The sequence below is a fragment of the Macrobrachium rosenbergii genome, chromosome 10 (assembly GCF_040412425.1).
Source record: "Macrobrachium rosenbergii isolate ZJJX-2024 chromosome 10, ASM4041242v1, whole genome shotgun sequence".
Lineage (NCBI taxonomy): Eukaryota > Metazoa > Arthropoda > Malacostraca > Decapoda > Palaemonidae > Macrobrachium > Macrobrachium rosenbergii.
The window spans coordinates 31,318,951-31,341,882 of record NC_089750.1 but is presented as its reverse complement, the minus strand read 5'-3'; the positions used below and the strand labels follow the sequence as shown (position 1 = coordinate 31,341,882).

Genomic DNA, 22,932 nt, shown 5'->3' with positions numbered 1-22,932 from the left:
CTTCACCAGCATACAATCCAACCTATGAAGGCCGTGGATTCTTTCACGGCCTTAATAGGAGCGCAAGGGGGGGAAGAGGTAGGGCTCCTTACAGAGGAAAGTCCAACACCACTCCAAGAGGTCAAGAGGTAAGCCTGGACGTGGTAGAGGGAACAAACCCGCTCCCTCCCACTGAGAACAAACAGGTAGGTGGTCGCCTGTATTGGTTCAGGGACCAATGGACCTTCAGCCCTTGGGCACACAGCATTGTGTCCAAGGGTCTAGGATGGAGCTGGATCAAAGACCCTCCTCCTCTGATCAGGTTTTACCAGCCACCCTCATCAGTCCTACAGGACTACGTGGCAGAATTGCTCAACAAGCAAGCAATAAAGAAAGTAAGGCACCTAAAGTTTCAAGGCAGGTTATTCACTGTTCCCAAAAAAGACTCCGATCAACAAAGAGTGATCCTGGATCTGTCGCGTCTAAATCTCTACATAAAATGCGACAAATTTCGCATGCTTACGGTAGCTCAGGTACGGACTCTACTTCCGCGTGGAGCCGTCACCACCTCTATCGATCTTTCAGACGCTTACTATCACGTCCCGGTTGCGCGGAGCTTCTCTCCGTTCCTGGGTTTCAGACTCGGGAATCAAGCCTACTCCTTCAGGGTCATGCCTTTCGGTCTAAACATTGCGGCCAGGATATTTACCACGCTGGCGGACACGGTAGTTCAGCAACTCCGGTCCCGAGGGATATCCCTAGCAGCGTACCTAGACGATTGGATAATTTGGGCTCCAACAGTTCTAGAATGTCGGAAGGCTACGTCCACGGTCATCAACTTCCTGGAGTCGTTAGGTTTTCAGCTGAAGAGAGAGAAGTCCCGCCTGACTCCGGAGTCCCGGTTTCAGTGGCTGGGTCTCCAGTGGGATCTGTCCTCTCACACGTTATCCATCCCGCCTCCCAAGCGGAAGGAGATAGCGTCCCTTACCAGGAAATTTCTGAAAAACCAATCAGCATCCCGCCGGACCCAAGAAAGAATCCTTGGGTCTCTTCAATTTGCCTCAGTGACGGACCTGCTCTTAAAAGTAAAATTAAAAGACATAAACAGAGTGTGGCGGAGTCGAGCCAATGTCAAGCTCAGAGACAAGGTCTCCTCTATTCCCCGAATCTTAAAGGCAAGACTGCGGCCTTGGTCCACAGTCAGTGGCCTGTCCAAGACAGTTCCACTTCAGTTTCCCCCTCCAGTGCTAGTTGTTCACACGGACGCTTCTCTAAGCGGCTGGGGAGGATATTCGGCAAAACAAAAAGTACAAGGGACGTGGTCCACTATGTTTCAGCAGTTCCATATAAACACCCTGGAAGCTATGGCGGTTTTTCTAACCCTAAAGAAAATCCGCCCCCCCCCGCCGGATTCATATCAGGCTGGTATTGGACAGCGCAGTGGTAGTTCATTGCATCAACAGGGGCGGCTCCAAATCAGGTCGAGTGAACCAGGTTATGATTGCCATTTTCTCCCTAGCGAACAAGCACAGCTGGCATCTGTCAGCCACCCACCTAGCGGGTGCGGGCGTGGTGGCAGATTCCCTGTCCAGAACTACTCCGTTGGAGACGGAGTGGTCCCTGGATGGGGAATCCTTCAATTGGATTTGTCGCCAGGTTCGGGTCTCCAAGTGGATCTGTTCGCGACGGAGAGCAACTTCAAGCTTCCCTGTTATGTGGCTCTGAACCTGGACCCCCAGGCGTACGCCACGGATGCAATGACGATAGATTGGAACAATTGGGAGAAGATTTATCTGTTTCCCCCAATAAACTTGCTGCTGAAAGTATTACACAAACTCAGGACATTCAAAGGTCAACCAGCCCTGGTAGCCCCTATTGGCCGAAGAGCAATTGGTTCCTCTTCTTCAGGAACTGGGATTGCGAAGTCTTGATTCCCAAGCCCAAACTGACCCAGACAGTACAAACCAAGACTGTGTCAGCTTCCTCAAGAATTCAGAATGCCCTAGTTTTATGGACTTTATAAAGTTCGCAGCCCAAAAGGGAGCAAACATTGACCCGTTAACACTCTGTTTTTAGAATCAGACAAAGAGATTCTACTCTTAGACAATATGACACAGCAGTCAAAAAATTGGCCTCCTTTCTGAAAGCATCTGAAGCCCAAATCATGACGACTAACCTAGCAGTTACCTTCTATTACCACAGCCAAGTCAGCCCTGAAGAAGGTATTCTTATATGGCTTTAAAATTGACCTTACAGATTCCTACTTTTCATCTATTCCCAGAGCATGCGCTCGTCTGAGACCCGTATCACGCCCACAATCTGTTACGTGGTTCCTCAATGATGTTCTTAAGTTAGCATCTGAGATTGACAACTTTCAATGTTCTTATTTGGATCTGTTAAGGAAGACTTTATTTCTGATTAGCTTGGCTTCAGGTGCCAGAATCTCAGAGCTATCGGCTCTCGCTAGAGGTGATGATTTTGTTAACTTCCTCCCGTCCGGAGAAGTCCTCCTTTCCCCTGACCCTAGATTTTTAGCTAAAAATGAAGACCCGCAAGACAGGTGGTCCCCTTGGAAGGTGGTGCCCCTTCCACAAGATCAGTCTTTATGTCCAGTTTATACCCTAAAGTCTTACCTTTTAAGAACTCCACAGTGTAAGTCGGGTCCTCTTTTTATCAGGGAGAAAGGTGGTACTCTATCGATAAATGCAATAAGGCAACAAATTTTGTATTTTATTAAACAAGCTAACCCAGAATCAGTTCCTAAGGTTCATGATATTCGAGCAGTTGCTACTTCTATTAATTACTTTCATAATATGGATTTCTCAGAACTCTCCAAATACACGGGTTGGAAATCACCTCTAGTATTTAAACGCCACTATTTAAAAACACTCAAGCCCTGAAAGTTTTCTACAATAGCTGTGGGAAGTGTCATCTCCCCACCTTAATTAGTCATCTTCCTTTATCCTTCCCCTAACCCCCTGCCCGCCTGCCTCATTTACTTCTCTGCTTGTCCTCCTGGTTGATCATGCCTCACTGCCTTGCTCCTCATATTGATATTATATTGTCTCTGTTGAGTGGAAACTATAGTTTGACATGTTATGATTATGTATTTCCTTTGGGGTACTGGGCGGTTTTTATTTTGCTCCATGTAAAATATATATATATATATATATATATATATATATATATATATATATATATATATATATATATATATATATATATATATATATATATATATGTGTATGTAATTCTTCCCCATGTTGTATTGTCTCTTAAAGTGTGTGTAGCTATAAGGTTATATATACTCTTTAGTCTAAGTAATTTTTCAATTAACATTATACCCTTGTAGTCTTAAGTATTTTTGGGTTTTTTCCTGCCACACTGTGGACTTGCTCACATATTTCGTAATGTTAAGATTTTTACTATACTTTTCCAATTTAGTATTCAATTTTTCATGTGAGAGATATCCTGATTAAAACCATTTTCATAACTTGTGTTTTTTCTTCAGATTACCTTGTTTCCTCGTAGTTAGCAGCCTTGGCATGATTCTCTATCACTATTTCACCGGCTGACACGGGGCTGGACTCAGAAAAGGGATTTTGACAAAGGAAAATCTAAAAGGCCCTATTTCTGGTGACCCTCCCTGAGGCACCTTCTGCTCCCCTACTTGCACATGCCAAGCCTGGGGTAGTGCTAGCCTGGAATGAGGTAGGTGGCGCTGGTGTCGCCGAACTGGCGGGCGTCGGTGTGTGGGGGCTGTAACGGCTCACCGCTCTCTTCTGGGGGTTTTAACATGGGAGATATCTTTCGAGTGAGACTCCGTGGTAGTGATCCTTTCACTCACCCTTCGTTATACCGACGTCTTCCTTGGAGAAGACGCTCGATCTGGGGGTAGTAACCCCAGCATTCCTGAAAGCTCTTTTTTCTCTGGTATATCTAGCATTTTATACCTAGAAATTCGTGCAACAATGGAATTTCACCGGGTGACACGGGGCCTTCCTCAGAAATAGATTTTTCCTTTGTCAAAATCCCTTTTTTTTTCATTAATAGATGACATTGGCCGTTTGGGGGCATGTTTGTTTTGTGTAAAAAAAAACAAGATTCCCTTAATAATGCACGATAATTTATAGTCATTAGCAGCTTGTACATTGTTTTCTCAGCTTCATCTATAATTTGCAGCTTCAATTTAGCAGTATATTTCCTTGCCGATCTTTTACCCATACCAAATAAGGGTATAATGTACAAATATATCAGTCCTATTCTACTTAACTTTATTTGTACTTTAGGTAATTGTTTATTACCTGAGATGGTTGAAATACAAGCAATACAGTGAACCCCCGTATTCACGGGGATGTGTATGCATGATAATAGCTAAAAATGCGAATACTTAAACCCCGCTAAAAACACTTAGAACTGCCCGTTTTGATAGTTTAAACACGAGAAAAACCCTGTAAAAATGCTTATACCTGAGTATTTTAATAGTTTTATCACAAAAAGCGCATTTATTCATGAAAATATGAAAATACAGTAATTAGTGAATATTTCTTAATGAAAAATACTGCTAATGGGCGAATTTTCCGCGAATAATTGGTAGATATGTTCCACAGAGAAACCTGCGAATGCGTGAGTCCGTGAATACGGGGGGTTTACTGTACTGCTGTTGTTATCTGATTCGCTTATAAGCAAAACAACAGTTTCTCATTCGGTTGTTTACGGCTGTACACATTTACGCAAGAGTATAATGTTACTAACAATATTTTTATCATTCTCTTTTACCCTTTTAACTTGAAGATGGGATGAAGAGATGGAGGAAAAGGTGGTCTATTGTAATTTGGTCGCTTTCGCTGCCTGATTGTACACTGCTGCCTGCGCCTACAGGGAATTTTAAAATATTTTCTAACTATTGTCTTATAGGTATTAATTGCTTACCCCATCGAACTATTGTAAGGCAAATTGTTGTAACTCGAGCACTACCTTGGCACCTGAGTATTTTAATAGTTTTATCACAAAAAGTGCATTTAGTCATGAAAATGAGATGAAAATACGGTAATTAGTGAATATTTCTCAGTGAAAAATACCGCAAATGGATGAATGTTCATCGAATAATGCATATATATGTTCCATAGAGAAATCCGTGAATAGGTGAGTCCGCGAATTGTGAGACTGCGAATACGGAGGCTTTACTGTAATTGTTTTTAGTGTATTTCATTTTACAGGTTAACTTGATTACAAGTGTGTAGTTGTAACACAGTTTATTAAATATCTATATTAACTTAAACCCTGTAAGGTTTAGGTTAGTTTTGACACCAGTATTTGGCTATATTACTTATACTCTCTTAGTCCTTTTGCAATGGCCATGTGAAATTTATCATTTAAATGTCATGCCATTCAGACTAACTGACTATAAACTAATCTGTTTAACTAATCCAAGCTACTATTTTATATGGCTTAGGTTACAGCTTCCAACATAATCAGATACTTTAGGTTAGGAATAGAGGATTTTTTAGAAGTTTCTTGCTTAACTATTTTAGGCCACTGCCTATTGCCTATTCTAGGCTTATTGAAAACTCTTAAGGATACAAAATATACAGGAAAGAACCTTCCTCATAATCTAGTTTGCTGTTTTATCTGGCTGAGACAGCCCTTCTATCTGATATTGAAAAGGCTGCTTTACCTTCTTAAATCGAACTACTGTTTTAGGTTAATAGGATATACCCGGTCCTAAAAAAGGGGTTCCTACTTAATCTGGTTAGACTACTGCTTTGTCTAGGTTTATTTCACCTTTAAGGACATGGGCTACATAAAACTTTACTGGTATGTAGCCTTACAGGTAGGCTACCAGGTCATAAAAAATACGTTAATTTATTGAGCCTAGGATATTCTCTGTTTTTGCAATTATGAAGTGTCATCTCCAGAATCTGTCTTTTATTATTATTATTATATTATTATTATTATTATTATTATTATTATTAGTTATATTTCTGGTTCCTTGCTATTTTTGGTATTCTTACTTCCTAGTTATTACTGTGTTTAATATCATTTTGAGTTTTGCAATTTTCAATATTCATATTTAGCCTTCTGGACCTGAGCTTCTGTTACCACCTAAGGACTCCAGATGGTAATTAATCGTCTGCAATCTGTATTTATATTGTTATCATTTTCAGTTTTTTTCTATTCCCCATATAATTACTGTCATTACCATTATTATGAATTCGATTTTTTCTACTTCTTCAGCAACTGTGTGGATACTGCCGATAATTATTTTTGTCATGTTACCTTATGTATCTAGATTGTTGTGTATTGTATTTGTATCTTCCATGTATATGGCCCTGAGCTGCAATACAGATTATTATTATTAATTATAAAACTTACTAATATGTAACCTTATAGTTAGTCTACTATTTTTGTCTAACCCAGGTTGTTGTTTATATCCAATCCTAGGCTATTTGGTCTACTATGTAAAACAGTAACTCACTAATATGTAACCTTATTGCCAGGCTATAACTTACTCTAATCTAAGCTACTGCCCTAATCCCGGATTATTTAAAACACTTCAGTGTATGGGCTGCACAAAACACTGTTAGACTACCTTCATATGTAGCCTTAAGGCTAAGTTACAATCTCATTCACCACAGATTACTATTTCATCTAGTCCTAGGTTACATGGTCTAGGCTAACAATTTAGTCCAAAAATGGGATGTTTCATGAAAAGTTATCACTTAACTTGATATAATGTAATGCCTAGGGTAGTCCTGGATTATTTAGCTCATGCTTAATGCCTAGGGTAGTCCTGGATTATTTAGCTCATGCTTAAGTGCACAGGCTTATATAAAAGGAAAAAATTTATACTAATATGTAGCCTTATTGTTAGGCTATCGAATTATTTTGCCCAGATATTGTTATTATCTGATCCTAGGGCCCCAGTCTAAGCTAGGCCACTTAAGGATACGTAATCCTAGGACATACGCTACAGACAACCCCACCTATTAATCTAGTCTAAATTATTCTCACTTACTGCCTAGATTATTGTGGATATCATATAATCTGAAAGGATTTTCTATATTAATAGTAAGTTGTGGAACATTTCTTTTAGTTAAAACATTTAGTTAGAATTTAAAACAATTTTCGCTTTACAAAACTCCTGGTAGCAATCAATGTTTACTGAAACTAGGTAACAATCAAAACTTTAACTGAAACTAGGTAGCAATCAACACTTTAGAAACTAGGTAGGCTAGCAATCAAAGAGCCAGGTTCTGTTTTTTTACAAAGGATATTATCAATTGTAAAAAGCTTTAAAACTAAAACTTTTAACTGGAACTTAATATTAAGCACTTATCTTGCTATTTTTGATGTTTCCATCATCCTCGATAACGAAAACAGAGAAAAAAAAGTCGAATTTTTTCAGAGCACTGGTAACAATGTGAACCGTTCACTATAGACCAAAGAGAGTTAATGGCTCCTTGGCCTTTAACAGCCAAGTTGTAAAACAAGAGGGCAGATGTGCATGCGCAATAGTCACTTCTCTTTCTTGCAGGTTCTTTTGATGTTGGAAAAACTGGGTTCAGCTTCGCTGAAGATAAGGGAAAGTGCCCTGAGTCCATTATATACTCCATCATGTGTTACATAATGTTAATCATTACGACACAATACCTGGCCAAAAAGACCAACTAAAAGATAATTCTTTGATATTAGTTTGGTCACCATGGAGCTCTGGTAGACCATGGACATGCAACTCCTTGATGGAAACAAGTGACTATGCTATCACAAATAATTATAATCATAAAAATTACAAGCGATCTCATACTACTTTACCTTACATTTTATGCTATAATGTAAGTATAACATACAATAATGACATAATATTTGGTATACGGTACAGGTATAAATTCCTTTTAAAATGGTGAAAATTAGATTAAAATCGTATTGTTAGTTTCAAAGATATTGATGTTTGAAATCTTTACTGCATTTTTACCTTTTTTTTACATTGAGCTTGCTTATGTTTCTGGGTGTTTAATATGACTTTTTTTTTACTATTTATAACATTTATTCTTATGTATTGTAATGTCAATAATTATGAGATGGCCAAAAAAAGTACATTCAACTGCAAAATCATCATAAGCAAAATAACAAGCTGGCACACTTTACTTTGCCTTACATTTTATGCTATAGCTCAAGTATAACATATAATAATGTCATAATTTTTGGATATATGGTACAAGGATAAATTTCCTTTAAAATGGTGAAAACTAGATTAAAATCATACGGTTGGTTTGAAAAATATTGATGCTTGAAAACTTTACATGCATTTTCTAAGTTTGTAAAAACAGTGTTTGTGCCCTTGCTCTGCTGGGCGCCTCAAATAGTAAGAACTAATTTGAGGTGCCACTGCATCCGAAAAACCAAGCAACCATTAAAACACAAGACCCAGTATCAGCTTACTACAACCCATCCACCACCAGCTCCCTCCTTGAAGGGTTAAAGTTGGCCTCCCTAGGTTGATACCTGCTTACTCAATTTGTAGTGACATGTATGTGGTGAACATCCTTCTCATTTCATCTATTCCTTTCTCAGCAACTCTTTCTATCCCAATGAGCCCATAGCCAATGGTAGTTTTGACATGTTAATTATGTTTTTATCAGAAAATACTTGACCTTAGGCTATAAGAAAATAAAACACCTAACTGTTGGGCATGGACATTCATTTGTCCAAAAGTAAGACCCTTCTGACATCATGCACTCCACTTAGCATTATTTTAACTGCCTACAATATTTCTCACAGTCAGTTTTCAGTATCTTGTACTAGTGCTTTGTTGAAATCATTTCTTCTGACCTAAATCAGGAACATTTCAGCAAAATTCTGAGATTATAGAGTAAATAAAGGTAGCACAGAGCCGTGTCTGTAAGCTGTGAGGTTGCAGGACCTACAGGATGTTGTGCTTGGCCAAAAGTTTCTTAATCAGTGGAGAAGGATGAAAAAGAACATAGTCATCAAGCAACTTTCCAATGGCATGGGCTCCTCCAAAGAACTGTCATGATAACGGATAACATCACAATAGCAATGCTTGTTGACAATCTGACCTTCTGGTGCATAACTGTGAAAAAAATACCATGTCAAAAAATCTGTTGTGTATTTTATTTTCTTGCATGCTTCCTCTCGGATGACTTTATTTTTCTCAATTTATTCATGAATTTGGCCAAGCACTTTATCTCAGAGACATGGTGCTTTGTGACTTTTGGATATACCGATGGCTCAAAACTCCACAGAAGGGTATCCATGACAACCAAATCTTAATTGCATGCAAGCTACTCAACACTAATAACCCATAATCATTTGCCACATCAATACCTTTACATACTCCACTGTTTGCTCTTTGAAGGCACTGTGATTGACTTGCAAAAGGAGATCCCTGGATACACAGGCGAGTTTAATTTGATCATGTCAAAATGATGTGGTTCCCTGCCCCTTTTGCTAGCATTTCATTAATGCATCAAAATTCAAAGTCAACAAATTTTATGAGAACACTGATTAAGTTATCACACCCATGAATAAAATAGGAGGCAGCAGGGGGTAACAAAATGGAATGGAACAAAATAAGAAGTATAGTTGAAAAAGCACTCATATACAACAGCCTCTCAAAGAGCTGAGACCAGTATTGAAAGAGCTGATATAAGAGAAATGGGACTTCCCTTAAGAAGGCTACTTTTTTTCTGTCCTTAATTAGAGTCCAAGCCTATGTAAAATAAAAGGCTGCAATTTATAGATTCACATTGTTGGGGCAACTACTTTTTCAACCCCCAACCCAGTCTTGCCCTTACAAGAATGCATGAGTCTGCCCCATGGGTTCTATCAAGTTTGCTCCCACTACTAAAACATTTAAACTTTGTTTTGCTACATTGTAAAATATTTGTCATCATTAGTCATTGAATTTTACAGATTTGCACAAACAATACAAGCTTTTCACAATGACAGACAATGCAACACCACAGGTCTCGTGAGACTGTAAATATAGTTTCATTCTAAGGGTGACCGTACTAGCAAGTACACTCTCATACAAAAGAGATTGATTACCTATTTTATCTCACCACTTGAATTAAATGAGCAGCCCTAGTATGAGCAACTCAAAATATGAGGCAATAATCAGTCCTTAAGCATGCTATTTTTTTGGAACTACAAGTTTAAAGCTTTTTCTGAATTTACAATTATCTAGTTAAGATGTACAACCACTTCAATAGGAGTAAAGTATTGTCCACCTGTAACCATTTTAAGTATAAATAACCAAAACTATGAAGGAAAATTCAACATGGTCAGTTTATGAATGGAATAAATATGTTCTGTTCTAAAGCTCAAGTTTTAAAAAGAAGGAAAATAAGTTCAGAGATTAAATAAAGTTTAGTGCTAGGGAGTGAATTCAAAAGAACCAGTACCTTGTACAAACTGTCTATCTTGTAAGAGGTGAACTTAAAATATGAGGAAAACTTGGACAATGCAAATTCAAAAGGGGATGAAACATACTTAAAACGTTGTAATTTACATACTTAACCCTTTAACGCCGAAGCCCTATTTACAAAAACGCCTCCTGTATCATTGTTCGTGAGTTTTAATTACTACAGCGGAAAAAAGTTTTTTTAAAAATCACAGCACGCTTAGTTTTCAAGATTAAGAGTTCATTTTTGGCTCATTTTTTTGTCATTGCCTGAAGTTTAGTATGCAACCATCAGAAATGAAAAAAAATCATTATCATATATAAATATTGGAATATATGACATAAAAAAAGTTGTATATAATTGTATACAAATCGCGCTGTAAGCATAAACGGTTAAAGATTAATGACTTAATTTTTGTTGTTGTATTGTACACTAAATTGTGATGATTTTGGTATATAACAAATTTTAAAACAATCAAAGCAACACAGAGAAAATATTATCACAAAATGATGCATGAATTAGTAATCTGGCGGACGTAAAAATTTTTTTTTTCTTCAAAAATTCACCATAAATCGAAATATTGTGCTAGAGACTTCCCGTTTGTTGAAAAATGAAGCTAATTGATTGAATATTACTAGACTGTAAGTGTTTTAGCTTACAATGACAGTTTTCGACCATTTCGGTCGAGTTAAACCCAAAACAGTAAAGTCTAATTTTTCTATTTATCGTGATTTATATGAAAATATTTCAAAACTGATAAAAGCTACAACCTTGAGTTATTTTTTGTTGTATTGTAAATGAAATTGCGCACATTTTCATATATAAAACCTTATGTAACGACTAATATAAAACGGTGCAAATAAACGACAACAAGACGAAAGAATTTCTGAGATGTTCCGCAGAGTTACTGATAAGACTAAGGAAAATGTTTTTATAAAAATTCACCATAAATAAAAATATTGTGCTAGTGACTTCCAATTTATTGCAAAATGAAGGTAAACGATTGAATATTACTAGAATGTAAGAGTTTTAGCTTATAATTGCCTTTTTGACCATTTCGGTCGAAGTTAAAGTTGACCGAAGGTTGAAATTTTGGCAGTTATCGTGATTTATATGAAAATATTTCAAAACTGATAAACGCTACAACCATGAGTTATTTTCTGTTGTATTTACAATGAAATTGCACGCATTTCCATATATAAAACTTTATGTAACGACTAATATAAAACAGTGCAAACATTACGACAACGTACAGTTAAAAGAATTTCTACTTACTACCTACGTATAAAAGGAAAAATTTTTTTAAAAATTCACCATAAATCGAAATATTGTGCTAGAGACTTCCAATTGGTTGCAAAATGAAGGTAAATGATTGAATATTACTAGAATGTAAGAGTTTTAGCTTACAATTGCGTTTTTGACCATTTCGGTCGAGTAAAGTTGAACAAGGTTGAAATTTTGGCAGTTATCGTGATTTATATGAAAATATTTCAAAACTGATAAAAGTTACAACCATGAGTTATTTTCTGTTGTATTGTACATGAAATTGCGCACATTTTCATACATAAAACTTTATGTAACGGCTAATATAGAACAGTGCAAAAATTACGACAAAATGATGAAAGAATTTCTGAAATTTTCTCGAGTTTAGTCGTAAGAAAAGTTTTTTCAAAAATTCACCATAATCGAAATATTGTGCTAGAGACTTCCAATTTGTTGCAAAATGAAGGTACATGATTGAATATTACTAGAATGTACCCAAGTTTTAGCTTACAATTGCATTTTTCGACCATTTCGGTCGAGTTAATTAACAGTTGACCAAAGGTTGAAGTTTTTTGTAGTCGACGTTTCCCACGTCCTTTGCATTCAACAGACAATTTTAATGGACGTTTGCTTTCGTTCAACAGGCGTTTGGTGGTTAATATACCTCACAGAAATAACTGTAAAAATCAATTTATCCTGATGATCAAAAATATCACATATACTGTACCAGGATACATGACATCAGCTATTTAAACTTGTGTCACATCAAAACCTATTCCTTTCAATCACTCATTTAGTTGCTAAAATAAAACCAAAAACTATATCTTCATTTAATAATCATCACTAACAGAGGCTGAAAATAATTACTATTGCATTTACCTGTAAAAGATGTCCATATTTACTGTTGTTTTCACAACTTTTCACAAACTGCTCAACAGTGCCATGAATAGGTAGCTGTGTTGGTTTGTAAACAAAGGATTGATTTACTTGAGCTTCCAGAGGAGTATCTTGTGCATCAAGAAGTTTCTCAGCATAAGACCAGCACTGTCTTGCTGCAGAAAAAAGGCTTGTGTTTTTAAAATAAGAATTTAAAATTAAAAACTAAAGTTAAATTATTATTCTAATTATTCTTACTTCTACTAAACCCTTAAACACCTGGTTGGGAGAATAAGTAAGAGCCAAATTTCTGGGGATAATAAAAGAAACCCAGAAAACATTACTGCCCAATGTGCCTCTTTTAATGCTCTCCTAGACTGCTGAAAAGTGAATCTTTCAGCCCTAATGTAAGTACTGTGCCTTGAATTTAGACAACAGAAGGTTGTTGTCCCTTTAGGTTTGAACACTTTCATCCAAAACAACCCTGATACTGCATTTTAAGCCCAGGCTTATTCAAATTTTAGTAATGCCTTTTACTTTATTAATGAAAAGGCTTATAAGTATAAATTGTATAACTTAAATACTAGGGGATTCACAAAACCTCATTCACCATTTTTCAAAAAATTAATAGTTTTGTTGATGGAATGTTCAAAACCCTAGACTTACCTACTCGATGTGCCACAGGGTAGTTGTCTGGGATGTTTTTAGTTACTATACCACTGGACTAAACAATTATAAACTACAGTATGCAGATGATTACTCTTAATGCAAATATTTTATTCCACATAATAGTTGCTACTTTCCTAATATTGTGCAGTTAAAAGCCCATTTAAAGAATTACACTTCCCAGCAATTGGCACAAAAGTTATTCAATTATTCTTTCACAAGCGATTTTATCTGACCTGCCATTGGTATCAGTTTTCTATAAACTTTACACAAATATCACATTCGTAACAAATTATAGGTTCTACAAAATGACATTTTTATAATAAAATTTTAGTTTCCCTTGCACGGCAGCTTAAAAAATTAAACTCGCAGGTAATGCTTCAAAGTTTAGTGCAGGTGACTGGTTACGCCCACTAACAGAAATCATTTAGTTCCTGCCAAATGTCCATCTGAGGGGAGGAGGGAGGACTCATTAAATCATATAATTACTTGGTAAGTATATATAAAACTTTATTTTATTATAAAAATGTCATTTTTATATATGGAAATTACCAAGTAATTAAAATGCTGATTCCACCATTGACAGGAGGTGGGAAACATGGACATATTCTATTCCAAAACATTAATTCATGTAATGAATTTGAAATAGAAAAATTGCTAGCATTGAAAACAATGCTTGTAGTTCCTTGTTAGTTAAGAGAGCCTGCAGTAGAAAAAACTGCCTCTGGTTGGTGCTCAATTTAACCTGTAGTGGCATGGCAGTAAGGTCCCGGAGCACCTCTACTAAAGTGGGAACTTTGCAGCGGAGATGGCCTAATGGCTAGCAAAGTATTAGGGGAGCTTTGCAGCAAAGGATGTAATCCTGATGGCTAGCAAAGCATCCATAAGTGCCTTTGCCCTGGGTGCAGTACCAACATAAGCACAACCAGAGAATACTGTCACCGGCACTGAAATAAACACCATGATCCATCCACTGATAGTGATGTGTGCTCCAAGTAAATTGTGCCCCACCAGCTCTCACAAATCTCGGCACCTTACTACAAGGTAAATAGATAGTAGGAGAAACTCCTATGCTTCCTTCCATGATGCAATGCCAGTTATTAACAACGATCGCGAGGTACTGCAAGAATCTGACACTATTAAAACTTTCTTTGAAAAAGGGAGAAGTGACGATCGATTACACTTCCGGTAGGTCGATTGTAGAATGGACATCGGGGGCATATAGTATCTGAAAGCTAAAGAGGTATACGCTGTTCTGACATCCTTAGCTTTCATAAAAAGAGGAAATTACTCTCCTAAATCTGAGGGTGTCTCAGAAAAGGTTGATTGCAAAATGAATGTCAGGGACATATAGTGCCTGAAGGCTAATGAGGAAGAGGTTGTTCCAACTTCACTAGCTTTATTAAATGTAGGCCAAAGGCTCCCCTGAATCTAAGAGTGCACTCAGAAAACAAATCCAATAATGAGAAGTACCATACGTTCTTAGATGGTGGGTGAGAAATCTCACTGCCAGCACATTAAAGGTTATGAATGGAGCCCTGTGCTTCCAATCCTGCTCAGGTAATACAGGTACCCAAAAATCCCACAGAATAAAGCTTCATACTCTTCCCATAACCAAAGATGCAGGAGAGTTTGAGCCAGATGATAAAGAGCTGGACCCTGGTGTTGGGTGTACTGAGCTGGCATCAGGCTGTAGGTGGAGCCAGCTGAGCTGGCGGCTGCTCCTAGGAGCTCAGAGTAGGACTGGCACCCAGCTGTAGCTGGAGCCAGGTGAGATGGGAGCCTGGCGAGGTAAAAAAAACTTGGGCCATGGGTGCTCTTGGGAGCCCTTAGCACTGTCCCCGCTGTCAAGATCGTCTTCGCTTCAGTAAGTTCTTGAGAGAAAGAGAATGGTCCAGGTCACGGAAGAGTCATAGTTCTCGGTTAAAATTCCCTGGCCAAACAAGCAAAATGTGTACCGAGTCAGACATAGCTTGATACCCCGCTTCAGATCTCTCAAAAGTATTTGTAGCACCTCTGAACGAAAAACTCCTCACTGATAAACACCCAAAAAGACCAAGGTCAGCCCGCGTAAGAGCCTACCACCCTTGATGGTGTCTCTTGAAGTGAGGTAGTTCGAGGAGGACCAAAAGGTGGAAGGATTCTGGGCGAGTTCATCAAACAATCGCAGCAATCTGGGAACCATAAATTACTAAACAGAACGGGGCTACGGAGAACGTCGCAACTTTCTGACTAACCTCATGAAGTCTAGTCCTTCCTTGACCTTTCGAATGGTGGAAGAGCGTATAATATACAGTCTAGGTTGGTATCGTCTTGCAGAACGGTGATGTTACCCATACTATAAGGTGCCTTAGGTGGCAGGCAGACAAACTCGGCCTGTCCCACAGATACTGTAGCACATAACCCGACAGAATAGGACAAAGGCCCCTCAGACGCAAGAGTGAGTTCCTGACAGATCAGTTCATTCGCCAGAAATCCCAGTTGGAGTAGAAAAACTCTATCAATCGTTCACTACTAATGTAAGCCATAAGGACTGTGGTCTTGTGTAAAGGAATAGAGTAAGTCCCCCAGATTCGCAGGCTCACAATTCGCAGACTAAGCGATTTGCAGGATTTTCTGTGGAACCTATCTAAAAATTATTACGGGAAAACTCGCCCATTTGCTAGTTTTTTCTTCAAGAAATATTCACTAATTTGTGTATTTTGATGTTATTTTCATGACTAAACACATTTTTTTTGGTAAAATAAAGATTTACTAATTACTACATAATTTTTTTGCCTTAAAAGTAAATTCTTGAATGTTACGCCATTCCATTAGGCCAAAGCTAACTGTACTGTATACTGTAAATATAATTTGCAATTTTATGATTTGTTTACCGGGCCTAGGCTACTTGCAAACTGCCAGTAAATAATTTTGCCTTAAAAGTAAATTCTTGACTGTTACGCCATTCCATTAGGCCAAAACATTTGCAAATTTATGATTTGTTTCTGGTACTGGGCCTAAGCCACTAGGTTGCTGGTAAAAGCTGTAGAATACATATTAAAGTACAATCAAAATATTTTGCCAAGGGAACAAATTTTTTTAAAAAAGCTAGGTGAATATAAATTAAGTACAATTTTAATGTCCATTATATGACAATGTAAAAGTTTAATAATCACACAGGAAAACAAACATCACATACGTTTCACTGAGTGACTACCAGCAGCGGAGCAATACCTGCTAGTAGTAGTTCCGTGAAGGGAAACATCATCTAGTCTGGTACAAGTTCCCTGGTATTAATGCTAAATAGGATTAGAAGTGCAGTGGGTCCCTCCTGGATCGCAGATCAGCAATCACATTTTCAATTAATTGCGGATTTTCTGTGCAACTTATCTCCAAATATATGGCGGCAAATTCACTAATTCGCAAATTTTTTATAGAGCAATATTCACTAATTATTGTATTTTCATTTTATTTTCATGACTAAATACATTTTTTATGAAAAAAATTATTTACAAATTTTCAAATGTTAATATTAATGTAAAAAGGAAAAAGGGATTTTGACAAAGGAAAAAGGGATTTCTGAGGGAGGTCCTGTGTCACCCGGTGAAATTCCTTTCTTGCACGAATTTCTAGGTATAAATATTGCTAAATATACCAGAGAAAAAGCTATCAGGAATGCTGGGGTTACTACCCCCAGATCGAGCGCCTTCTTATACCAAGAAGGCGTCGGTATGGATAAGGGTGAGTGAAGAAATCACAACCACAGAACCACACTCGAAAGACATCCCAATGGCAAAATCCCTCGGAAGAGCGGAGAGCCGCACCAGCCCCACACTCACCCGCCGCCGTTGGTGGTGGCGACCCCAGCGCCATCTGAACTCATTCCAGTCTAGCACCACCCTCAGGCTTGGCATGCCAAAGCAGGGGAAACCAGATACTGGGAGGGTCACCGGGTGACACAGGCCCTCCCTCAGAAATAGATTTTCCTTTGTCAAAATCCTTTTTCTGAGTTCGTCCCTGTGTCACCCGGTGAAATAGTAACGGAGAATCATGCCAAGACTGCCAAGATACAAAATAAACAAAAAGGTGATCATGAACAAAAACACATGCTATGAAAAAATAGATTTAATATGATATCTCAGCAAAGCAAAGAGAATCAAATCACAGGTAAGTACGGGTGGAACAAAAACACCCAACAATACAATGCCATACACAGGTAAATATAAACTATACATAAGAGAAATACACAATATACCTTATACAATATAAAAAATGTGAGGTATACGAAGCGTAAAATAAAATAACACAAGTACCTCTAGGCTTAAATCTAAATACACAGCATAACAAAACACAATCACCAAGACAAACAATAATAATATCAATACTAGTATCAATTATGAGGAGCAAGGCAGTGAGGCATGATTGATCCAGGAGAATAGGCAGAGAAATAAATGAGGCAGGCGGGTGGGGGGAAAGGATAAGGGTTAAGGATAATTAAGGTGGGGGGATGACACTCCCCACAGCCACTGTAGAGAATTTCAGAGCTTCGAGTGATTTTAGATAGTGGCGTTTAAACACTAGAGGTGATTTCCATCCCATATACTTGGTAAGTTCAGCAAAATCCATATTATGAAAATAATTAGTAGAGGTAGCTACCGCACGGATATCATGAACCTTAGGAACTGAATCCGGGTTGGCCTGTTTAATGAAATACAGAATTTGCTGTCTTATAGCATTCAAAGAAAGAGTTCCACCTTTTTCCCTGATAAAGAGAGGACCCGACATACACTGAGGAGTTCTTTGTAAGTAAGCCTTTAAGGTAAAGACTGGGCATAAGGACCGGTCCTGTGGAAGAGGCACCACCTTCCAGGGGGACCACCTGTCCTGAGGGTCTTCATTTTCGCTAGGAACCTATGATCAGGGGAAAGGAGAACTTCTCCCGACGGGAGGAAATCAATGTGATCATCACCTCTAGAGAGAGCAGATAGCTCTGAGATTCTGGCACCTGAAGCTAAGCTAATCAGAAACAAGGTCTTCCTTAACAGATCCAGATAAGAGCATTGTGAGTTATCAATATCAGAGGCTAATTTTAGAACATCGTTCAGGAACCAGGTAACAGAATGTGGACGTGTTACCGGCCTCAAACGGGCGCATGCTCTAGGGATGGAGGAAAAGTATGAATCAGTAAGGTCAATCTTAAAACCATACAAAAATACCTTCTTCAAGGCTGATTTAGCTGTAGTAATAGTGGCCGGAGCTAGGCCTTTTTCAAACAATGATCTAAAGAAGGTAACCGCTAGGTTAGTAGTCATAGTCTGAGCTTCAGATGCCTTCAAAAAAGATGCTAATTTTTTGACTGCTGAATCATATTGCCTGAGAGTAGAATCTCTCTTATTGGATTCTAGAAACAGAGTGTTACTTGGGGTCAATGTTTGCTCCTTTTTAGCAGCAAATTTTATAAAGTCCATAAAACCAGGGCATTCTGAATTTTAAGGAAGCTGACACAGTCTTGGTTTGTACTACTTGGGTCAGTCTGGGTTTGGGTATCTGATGACACAGCAACTTGAGCTCCAGAAGCAGAGGGAACCAGTTGCTCTTCGGCCAATGGGGGCTACCAGGGCTAGTTGGCCCTTGAATGACCTGAGTTTGTGCAGTACTTTCAACAACATGTTTATTGGGGAAACAAGTAGATCCTCTCCCAATTGTTCCAATCTATGGTCATTGCGTCCGTGGCGTAGGCATGGGGGTCCAGATTGGGAGCCACATAACAGGGAAGCTTGTAACTGCTCTCTGTGGCGAACAGATCCACTTGGAGTCCCGGAACCCGGCGGCAGATCCAATTGAACGATCCCCGTCCAGAGACCACTCCGTCTCCAACGGAGTAGTTCTGGACAGAGAATCTGCCACCACGCCCACACCCCTTAAGGTGGGTGGCTGACAGATGCCAACCGTGCTTGTTCGCCAGGAGAAGATAGCTAACATCACCTGATTTCGCGACCCGATTTGGAGCCAACCCTGTTTATGCAATGAACCACCACGGCGCTATCTAACACCAGCCTGATGTGAATCTGGCCAGCGGGGCAAAGTTTCTTCAGAGTTAGAAACACTGCCATAGCTTCCAAGGTGTTTATATGGAACTGTCGAAACATTATAGACCATGTCCCTTGTACTTTTTGTTTTGGTGAGTACCCTCCCCAACCGCTTAATGAAGCGTCTGTGTGGATTACCAGAGCTGGGGGGAAATTGAAGGGGACAGACTTCAAAAGGCCTTTGACTGTGGACCATGGTCGAAGCCTTGTCTTCAAGATTTGCTATGGATTGAAGAGACTCTGTCTCTGAGCCTGACACTGGCTTCGTCTCCGCCACACTCTGTTTATGTCTTTTAGTCTTGCTTTCAAGAGCAGGTCTGTCACTGAAGCAAACTGAAGAGAGCCGAGAATCCTCTCTTGAGACCGGCGGGATGCTGCTTTGCCCTTCAGAAATTTTCTGGTAGGGCGGCTATCTCCCTCCGCTTGGCCGGGCGGGAGGGATAGCCTGTACGAGGTTAGGTCCCACTGGAGACCCAGCCACTGAAACCGAGACTCGGAGTCAGGCGGGACTTCTCCTGTTCAATTGAAAGCCCTAATGACTCCAGGAACTCGATCACTATAGCTGTAGCCTTCCGGCACTCCTGTACGGTTGGGGCCCAGATTATCCAATCGTCCAGGTATGCTGCTAGGGAGATCCCCCGGGACCGTAGCTGCTGAACAACTGTTTCCGCCAGCTTCGTGAATATCCTGGGGGCTATATTGAGCCCGAAAGGTATGACCCTGAAAGAGTAGGCCTGTTTCCCTAGTCTGAAACCCAGGAAGGGAGAGAGAAGTTCCGCGCAACCGGGACGTGATAATAAGCGTCTGAAAGATCGATAGAGGTGGTGACGGCTCCACGCGGCAGTAGAGTCCGTACTTGAGCAACTGTAAGCATGCGAAATTTGTCGCATTGTATGTAGAGATTTAGACGCGACAGATCTAGAATCACTCTTTGCTGGCCGGAATCTTTCTTGGGGACAGTGAACAGCCTGCCTTGAAATTTGAGGTGCCTCACTTTCTTTATTGCTCTCTTGTTGAGAAGCTCCGTCACAAAGTCCTGTAGGGCTTTGGAGGAGGGTTGATAAAACCTGGTCAGGGGAGGAAGGTCCCTGATCCAGCTCCAACCCAGGCCTTTGGACACAATGCTGTGTGCCCAAGGACTGAAGGACCACTGGTCTCTGAACCAGTATAGGCGTCCACCTACCTGACTGGTCTCAGTGGGAGGAAGCAGGTTTGTTTCTCTACTGCGGCCACTTTTCCCCCGGGAGACGGATCCATCCCTGCCTCTGTAGGGGCTCGACCTCTACCCCCTTGTGCTCCTATTAAGGCCGTGAAAGACCCCACGGCCTTCATAGGTAGGGTTATTAATCGGCGAGAGACGACGAGGGCGCAGCAAGGGATTGGGCTAGTTGAACCAGCACATACTGTTGGGGTTGAGCCTTGAGGTGGACGGTTGGTTCACCGTCGAGACCGGAACTGCCTGAACAACCGTCTGGTGTTGTGGTCTCCTGTGCTTTCTATAACATTTCCCAGGCCTATTCTGGGAACCGCTAGACTCAGGGGCCTTCCGCTTAAAGGCGGAGATACCCCACCGGGAGCGCAGACTCTGGTTAGCCCTGGTTGCTTCGCCCAGGACACTGGAGACTTCATCTTCTGGGAAAAGATTGTCTCCCCAGAAAGAACTCTTCATGAGTCTGTTAGGCTCATGACGAATGGTGGCATCAGCGAAGATGAACTTACGGCAGTTCATCTTTGCCACCATGAAGTCGTACAGGTCCGACTGGAACCCTGCTAACAGGGATTTAGTCAGAACCTGAACTAATGGGTCCTCTGCAAAGGAGACAGCGGTCGCTTCTGACAGGCACAGCGAGTTCAAAGACCAGCTCAACCGACACCGTGCCTCGAACTCAGCCTTCAGGAGAGCTTCCGGAAGCTTAGGAAGCTGCTCGCTGAACTGGTTTGACGCGCAAACTACGTCCAATTTAAAAGCAAAAATGGAAACATTGGAAGGCTCCAACAAGTCACTTCCTAATGTATCTACTTTATTACAGTCTAACCCCTTCTGTGAGGACCTGTTTGAGGATTCTATTGTAACTCAAGTCAACGAGCAAGCATGACAACAAAGTTGTACAACGTATGGTCTTCTGGGAAAAGGAAAATTCAGAAAATAAAAAAACCCGAAATTTCCCTTTACCCAATTCAAAAAAGGCTCGCTTTGACCAAAAAATTATATAAGCTTGCAGTCACCTCCAAAACTTTTCCTCATAAATAGGTAGGTAGTCAGAAGGGACAACACCCTTCAAAAGGACAGCAACAGCCACATCAGCAAGGACATCCTTTTCTTAAGTCCCAAAAACCATCTCACAAAGGAAAAGGAAAAGCAACACCTGGGATGCCTATCAAAGGAAAAGGAAAAGGAAGAGGAAGAGGGGGATATCAATAGGAATTGTTTGGTCGGGGGTCGGCTCCAAAGACACCACAAGGAATGGAAATCTTCTCCTTGGGGACACAGCATTGTTCTCAGTGGGCTGGGGTGGAAATGGTCTCATCATCCCCTGCCTTTAAAGGGGTTCTTTCAAGCACCAAACCCCTCTCAGGAAGATTACAGGCAGAAGACCCTATTAAAAAGTGCCATAGAGAAACAATCGTATATTCGCCACCAAGCACGTCTCTTCAGTGTTCCCAAAAAGGATTCCTCTGAACAAAGAGTGATCCTTGACATATCAACATTGAACAAGTACATTGTTTGCCAAAAGTTTCGGATGACTACCTTTGCCCAAGTACGTTCAATCATTCCAAAAGGGAATTGGATAGTTTCTATAGACCTGAAGACGCATCCTGGCACGTCCCTATTGCCACTCCCTTTTGCCCCTTCCTAGGTTCAAAGTCATGCCTTTTGGACTAAACATTGCCCCAAGAATTTTTACAAAATTAGCAACAGTAGTTGGCCTATTGCCACTCCCTTTTGCCCCTTCCTAGGTTCAAAGTCATGCCTTTTGGACTAAACATTGCCCCAAGAATTTTTACAAAATTAGCAACGGTAGTTGTCCAGAACTTGGGAAAGAAGGAATCCAACTAATAGCTTACCTAGTCGACTGGTTAATCTGGGGCCACAAGGAAAGAGTGCTTGACAAACCTAAGAACATTGGTCAACAGACTCCAGTCAAAAGGTTTTGTAATAAATAATCCCGCCTCATGTCCAGCAAATGGTTTTAGTGGCTGGGACTGTGTTGGGATACTCTTCAGGGCCTGTTGTCTCTCCCCATTAAAACTCAGAACAGGATAAGGAAAAACCTCAAAAGGTTTCTAGAGCAGCCCAGAGTTTCCAGATGGCAGTTAGAACGCATGATGGGTCTACTGCAGTTTGCATCAGTAATAGATCCAATACTCAGATTGCAACTGAAAAGCGTGAACAGATTTTGGCTACTGCACTCAAGAAAAAAGATGTGAGAACGATCTCACCAAAAGAATAAAAAAATTGGGAAGATACTTCAGCCTTGGACCCAGAAGGAATCTGTGCTGAAACAGGTCACCCCGACACCTCCATCTGTAAGAGTGACGATATACACAGATGCCTCGTTGACAGGTTGGGGAGGACATTGGGTGGATCCTCAGGTGGCAGGGAGGTGGTCAGCTACTCTGAGGAAGTGTCATATCAATTTCCTGGAATT

General features: G+C 40.0%; 1 protein-coding gene across 1 annotated transcript in view; it reads right to left on the bottom strand.

The window, feature by feature from the left end:
* The window catches only part of TAF1B (TATA box-binding protein-associated factor RNA polymerase I subunit B), a 371,762-nt gene that overhangs the window by 27,838 nt on the left and 320,992 nt on the right, over positions 1-22,932 (bottom strand). The window contains exon 8 of the mRNA XM_067110128.1: positions 12,549-12,721. Within this exon, the coding sequence (XP_066966229.1) occupies positions 12,549-12,721 (173 nt within the window). The remainder of the gene's footprint in view (positions 1-12,548; positions 12,722-22,932) is intronic.